The following is a 7,483-nucleotide window of genomic DNA, read 5'->3' as shown; positions in this document are numbered from 1 at the left end:
TTATTTATTTGAAAGGCAGGGTTAGAAAGAGAGAGAGAGAGAGAGAGAGAATCTTCCATCCATTGGTATACTTCCCAAATGGCCACACAGGCCTGGGCAGGGCCAGACTGAAGCCAGGAGCCAGGAGCTTCTTCCAGGTCTCCCGTGTGAGTGCAGGGGCCTAGGCAGTTGGGCTGTCTTCCACTGCTTTCCCAGGGACATTAGTAGGGAGCTGAAATGGAAGTGGAGCAGCTGGGATGTGAACTGGCACTCATGTTGGTTGCCAGTGTCACAGGTGTCAGCTTAACCCACTGTACCACAACGTGGGCCCCCAATGCTTTTGACTTTTGTTACTAGGTCTTCATGTGTCTGATAACAGCAGGGTTTTGAAAATGATCCTCTTTTTTCCTTCACACTATTCGTAGGCACTGATTAATGAGGCATTTTCCTATTTTCTTAATTAATTTTTCTGACAGTGGCAATGGAAATGTTAGACATATTGAATATTTTTGAATTTCAGGGTTGCAATGTTTTGTTCATGAAGATTTGTTGGGTTGTTACAGCAATGGGCCTAAATGAATAAAACTCACCAATGACAATAGACTTTTCTTGACCTTGGAGCCTCTGAGATTGAAGGGAAGGATAGTAACAGCACTCTCAGCTCTAGTCTGCCCTGGGTTACTCCCACAGGGGAACCTCTGTGTATGCATGTGTGTGAGTGTGCATGTGTGTGTGTGTATGTGTTTGCTAATAGGTGTGGTTCTCTCTGTGTCTCTGTCTTAGTTTGTATGCCCTATTAGTGTGAAGAAAAGGAGAATGGAAGTGAGTTAATTAACCTTGGTTAGCACATGATTTGAACTGGGAATATTGCCAGGTGCATTTCACAGATCACCTCTTTTGAGTCCCAAGGCATCTTTAAAAACATGGGATCATTCAAAGATTTTAGTTGCACTTGAAACCATTTTTAGATAATTTAAACTGAGAGGTAAACTAAATTATTAGCAGAATTTAGATATGGTTACTGATAGTGATGAAGTAGCTTATAAGGTTTAACTATGTTTGCACAAAATCAGGACAAATGTATTATGAAAATGCCATTTGAAGGCTCTTGAGATTCACAAGAAAGAACCCTAAACTAGGGGTCGGGAGCTTGGACAGAAGTGCACTGAGTCAGATCCCTTTTAGTGCAGGGCACACGGGCAGTGAACCTCCAGCAGGAAGCACAAGACTTTCAGGGCTTAGGAGTCACAATTTGGAGTTTGGTCTTCCAGAGTAGTTAGGACTGAGAGAGCAGATTCAGGACATAACTAGCCCACGGAGCTAGTAGTCTGATGTCTATGTGTTACCCACCTTGGTTCATTCCTGATCTGTGTAAGTCAGCACAAGATGCCCGGAAGGAAGGTGGAAGATGACATCTGGAAAGCTAGAAGAGAAACAGATTTTAGCAGGTGCCCTTCATTAGATAGACTTTGGAAATCAATTGTTCCCAATTGTTAGGGGTTTGGATCACAGGTTGGACTTTCTAATGAAATCCTGATAGTACCATATGTGGGGCAGGGATTTTTTGGGTTCAGTGGTTAAGATGTTTCTTGTGATGACTGCATCCCCTATCAGTCTGCTCCTGATTCCAGCTGCCTGGTGATGTGCACCCTAGGAGGCATCAGGTGCTAGCTGCAGTAATTGGGTTTCTATCACCAACTTCAGAGATTTGGATTGAGTTCCTGGCTCACAGCATCATCTTGGATCAGCCCTGGCTGTAGTAGGCATTTAGGAGTGAACCAGTCAAAGACATGGAATCGGCTTAGGGCTCTATCAGTGATTGAATGGGTGAAGACAATGTGGTATAGGTCGACAATGGAAGGTTATACATTCATAAAAGGAATGAAGTTTTGCCAGTTGTAGCAGAATGGATGGAACCAGAGGAAATTATGTTATATGAAATATGCCAGACGCAGAAAGAAATTCTCCATGCTCCCTGATATGTGATGGCAAAAAAAAGTGTTCAATTAAAACGTGTAGATCAGTGATTATTAGAGGCTACTATGTTGAGAGAGGATATGAAGGAGATAGCAGTAGGTTAGCCAACAGGTACCGAAATACAGTCAGACAGAAATAGTAATGGCTAGTGTTCTGAAGCACGGTAGGGTCACTATAGTTCACCATAGTATATATTTCATGAAGAAGTGGAAGAGATGACTGTGAAGGCTACAAACAAAATAAGTAAAGAGATATAAATGTAACTGCTCTGTTTTCTCAGTACCTGATGTGTACTGTGTTGAGAAATCATGCTGTCTCTTATAAATATGAGCTAATGCTGGCAAAATATTTAAAAGATCATGGGTCAAAGCAAGAGCAGGAGAGATGCAACTGGAATATATCAGAATAATCTTTTATGGGGATTATTATCCATGAAGGATGGAAGAATTATAATTCTGAAATGAAAATTTTAATATATGCATTTAATGTATATACATTTACATATATTTTGAAGTATGTGCATATATTTCTATATTAAGAATATGATTCTGCAGGATCAGTCTTCTGATACAAAAGGTATGCAATGTAGATGAAGAAGTAGAATAAATATCTTCAGTCCTGGAAACACATGGGTTTAAATCCTAGGGAGGGTATTTTGCTTCTAATGTTGAGTCAGACTAGATTCCCTTGGGAGTAGATTTCTCATGGTCACATTCTCGTGTCTTTTCCCAGATTTATTTCTGCTGAAATGGAAGAGAAAGAGCCAAGATATTAACATACATGAGATATGGTTTGGAGAGGGAATTTAAAAGAGTGAAGAATGGCCTCCTAGGTGGATATTCTGAACAATGATTTGAGACAAACACTATAAAATTGAGGAAAATGTTTTTGGGTCTGTATTCTGAGTTGGCTGTAGTCAAGGCAACAGGAGTAGGGTAGGTGACACTACTACAACTTGTTCAGTAGTCATATCGAGGAAAAGCCACTCACTTTGATATTACAAAATACAAATCCTTAGGGAAGAGACATTGCTTTTATCTATGGCTTGATGTTTCTTAAGAGCTTATGTACTTTTTTAGGTCACTATTTGGTGACCACATATCCATAATCTGTTCTTCCAGAAGAAAGGACTTCAGAGTACATGAAAGACCACAATCTGCAAGATAAGCTCTTCCCTTTGGTTACACTAATACCATTTATTCATGGAAGTGTCCCCCTCTTTTCCTTTACTCCATAATTTAAGCATTTTAACGGAAGGAATGATCCTGTATTGACCTTGGCACTAGCAATTTCCTAGGAATGGTAAGATCAGGAATGTCACAGACATGGAGGAGTGTGCACCTGACATATACTGCAAAGCTCTCTCTCCCACTATAGTCATGTGCTTCAACATCACCTGTAGAGTCTGTTTTTGTCTTTAGAGCTGAAGAAAGATGACTGATTTGGTTGAGTGAGTCTCTGGCCTATTTAAACAGTGAGGGAGGTATGAGTTGGAAGGATTTTACTTTCAATTACTTAGTGGACTCAATAGAATTTCCCTGATTTCAAATATGTGGTCCTGTTATTAAATAAACATGAAAAACCTGCCTCATCAAATTGACTTAAATATCTTAGTAGTGTGCCTAGAAGATGAAGTGGAATTCTGAACCTGACATTTATATTACGTTTGCTTTCTGTTAATCTGGATCACTTCTGATTGGAACTTACTTTACTTGACATAGTGCTATTCTTTTGTAGTTTTCCAGAGGCATATAATGATAATATCAGATCTGGCTCACATACAAAATCTACCAACCACAGATGCTGGCGAGGATGTGGGGAAAAAGGGACACTAACCCACTGTTTGTGAGAATGCAAACTTGTAAAGCCACTATGGAAGCCAGTCTGAGATTCCTCAGAAACCTGAATATAACCCTACCATTCAACCCAGCCATACCACTCCTTGGAATTTACCCAAAGGAAATTAAATTGGCAAATAAAAGAGCCATCTACACCTCAATGTTTATTGCAGCTCAATTCACAATAGCTAAGACCTGGAATCAACCTAAACGCCCATCAACAGTAGACTGGATGAAGAAATTATGGGATATGTACTCTATAGAATACTATACAGAGGAAAAAAAATGAAATCCGGTCATTTGCAACAAAATGGAGGAATCTGGAAAACATCATGCTGACTGAAATAAGCCAGTCCCAAAGGCACAAATATCATATGTTCTCCCTGATTGGTGACAACTAACTGAGCACCAAAAAGGAAACCTGTTGAAGTGAAATGGACACTATGAGAAACGGTGACTTGATCAGCCCTTGTCCTGACTGTTGATGAACAACTTAATACTTTATCCCTTTTAGTTTTTTTTGTTCTACTTAATACTATTGGTTGAACTCTTTAATTGACACACAATTATTCTTAGGCCTTTAAATTTAACTGAAAAATGATCTCTGTTAAATATAAGGGTGGGAATAAGAGAGGGAGAAGATGTATAATTTGGGACAAGCTCAATTGGACTTGCTCCAAATGGTAGAGTTAGAATTGTGCCAGGGGATTCCAATTCAATCCCATAAAGGTGGCATGTACCAATGCCATCTCACCTGTCCAAGTGATCAATTTCAGTTCACAATTGATCATAATGATAGGTCTAAGAGTCAAAGGGATCACATAAACAAGACTAGTGACTGCTAATACTAACTGATAGAATTCAAAAGGGAGAGAATGATCCAACAAGGAAAGTAGGATACACAGCAGTCTCATAGAATGGCAGATGTCCTAAACAGCACTCTGGCCTCAGAATCAGCCCTTAAGGCATTGGATCTGGCTGAAGAGCCCATGAGAGTATTATAGGCATGGAAAGCCAAGACACTCTAGCAAAATAAAAAAATACCTAAATGAAAGATCTCTGCAAGTAGGATCCCAGTGGAAAGAATGGGCCATCAAAGAAGGAGGTACCTTTCTCTGAAGGGAGGAGAGAACTTCCACCTTGTCTAAATAAGGTCGGAGTTGGCGAACTCAAAAGGCTTCCATAGCCTTGGCAACTCATGACTAGAGCCTAGGGAGATTAGTGATGCCATAAACAAGAGTGTCAATTTGTTAAGTCAACAACAGGAGTCACTGTGCACGTACTCCTCATGTAGGATCTCTGTCCTTAATGTGTTGTTCAATGTGAATTAATGCTAAAACTAGTACTCAAACAGTATTTTACACTTTATGTTTCTGTGTGGGTGTAAACTGATGAAATCTTTACTTAATATTGATCTCCTGTATATAAAGAGAATTGAAAATGAATCTTGATGTGGATGGAATGGGAGAGGGTGCCGGAGATGGGAGGGTTGCAGGTGGGAGGGAAGTTATGGGGGGTGGGGGAAAGGCCATTGTAATCCATAAGCTGTACTTTGGAAATTTAAATTTATTAAATAAAAGTGAAAAAAAGATCAGATTTGGTCACAGGGTTTAGCAGTTGGGATCTGACCACAAGAGGGCAGAGTGTCTCTGTTAATGCACAACATGGGACAGGCTGTTTGGTTGACTTCTTAAAGCCGACTAAAGACAGAAACAGATGCCTTTGTAGTGAGTTTAAGAAATCTCTGCTTTGGAGGAAAGGAAGACACAACTGACAGACGGAGCTCTCCTGGCTGGAGCTCGCAGGTCCCGATGGGCAGAACCATGAGGACGCTTGCAGGACCTTTCTTCCTGTTCCTGTGGCTGCAGCTGCACTGTGAGTTGGGAGCTTTGGGGAAGAGGGTGCTTAGTAAATGTTCATTAGAAGTCTGAGGAGGCTGGCCTCTTCCAGATTGCCTGAAATAATGTGAGGAAACAATGTTATCTCTAGGGAATATTGGCCTGATGATTTTTCTGACTTCTGTTTTGCAGGTGTTAGTAGAGGAGAGACGGTGGAGCAGAGTCCTTCGTTCTTGAGTGTCCAGGAGGGAGACGGCTGTGTTATCAACTGCACTTACACGGACAGTGCCTCCGACTACTTCTATTGGTATAAGCAAGAACCTGGAGCAGGTCTCCAGTTCCTTATAAGTATTCTCTCCAATGCGGATAAGAAAGAAGAGCAAAGGCTCACCGTCATCATGAGCAAGAAGGACAAACATCTCTCCCTGCACATCGCAGCTGCCCGTCCTGCAGACTCAGCCACCTACTTCTGTGCTGCAGGAGCACAGTGCTCCCCATGCACCTGCAGCCTCTACTCAAACCCGCAGTGAGGGCTGAAGGCATCTCATCTGTTGTTGCTGTTGGCGATTGGGATTTTCTGTATTTTAAAAATGTATGGATGTTTTAAAACATGTTTCAAGAATTTCAGCTACTAAATGACCAAATAAGCTTTAGAATATTTGAATGAATCTGTGTCAAAAGTTTGTGATTTGTAGTTAAATCATAAGGCTGTAGGGTTGACCTAACTGGTGCCCTACAGAATTCTCCCTCCCATGGACACCTGACATGATGGTCTGAGTATTCTCTTCCAGACAGAAAGTTCTCTGTCTTTTCATAATCCAATTTATTATCATTCAGAGTCTGAAATTATTAACTGCATGGTATGTGAGAACTGTCAATATAGGGTTTAAGGTTAAAATGTCTTGGAATACTGTCATACAAATAAATCATGGCTAGCATTTGGTATTTCTTTTTTGTTAAAATAGTATTACAAATCAAGATCACCAGACTAGTATTTTGAGTCATTGCTCACTGAATATGAAGTCCTAACCTGAGCATCTCACATTTGCTGAATCTTATAAATCTCAATGTTTACTGCTTTTACGTCACTATTTTATTTCTCCTGCATTCATTCTCTTTTATTTTTTTGGTGAAAGACTATATTTTTCTTCAGGTATATGTAACATTTTACATAGACAACTTCTTAAATATGAGAAATTCTAAATTTTCACCTGCTCTAGGAATAATTTGCTTCAACAATTACATTGCTCTCTTCCTTCAGTTCTTTTTCCTTCGTTGAAGTGCAGAATTTTGACATGGGCCTCATCATCTTTCCATTTTTTTCATCACTTTGAAGAGAAATGTATGTTTCTAAAACAAAAGTGAAGGTTTCTTGTAAGTGTGATGATATTGATTTATTAAGCATTCTTCAGGGGCATACAGTGAAGACAGTGTTGTTCTGAAATCGTCTGCAAAGCCAAACACCAGGAAATGTGTTGCTGCAGCAGAGAGAGAAGAAGAGAGAGAGAGAGAGAGAGAGAGAGAGAGATAGATCTTCCATCAGCTGATTTACTCCCCAGATGGCTGCAACCACAGTGCAGGGCCAGGCCAAAGCCAGGAGGGAAGAGCTTCATCCGGGTCTCCCACATGGGTTGGAGGGGCCCAAGCACCTGGATCATCTTCCACTGCATTTCTCGGCCATTAGGAGAGAGTTTGATTGGAAGTGAAGCATCCAGGACAGGAGCTGGCGCTCATATGGGATGCTGGCTTTGCAGGCGACTGCTTTACCTGGTTTGCCACAATGCTAACCCCAGCTTGACAGGTTTTACAACAGTGAGCCAGACCTGGAAAGCTTAACAAAGATGAAAGACT

The 7,483-nt window shown here is 40.7% G+C and overlaps 1 gene segment (V, D, J or C); it reads left to right on the top strand.

Moving 5' to 3' along the window:
• The first annotated feature begins 5,502 nt into the window (after window positions 1–5,502).
• On the top strand, window positions 5,503–6,568 carry LOC100340777 (T cell receptor alpha variable 5-like). The segment is given in 2 exon segments: window positions 5,503–5,669; window positions 5,825–6,568. Coding segments are annotated over 2 exon segments (402 nt in total).
• The last annotated feature ends 915 nt before the right edge of the window (window positions 6,569–7,483 follow it).

The sequence above is a fragment of the Oryctolagus cuniculus genome, chromosome 12 (genome assembly GCF_051225735.1).
Source record: "Oryctolagus cuniculus isolate XC-2025 breed Fujian yellow rabbit chromosome 12, ASM5122573v1, whole genome shotgun sequence".
NCBI lineage: Eukaryota > Metazoa > Chordata > Mammalia > Lagomorpha > Leporidae > Oryctolagus > Oryctolagus cuniculus.
This window is presented reverse-complemented; position numbering and strand designations above follow the sequence as displayed.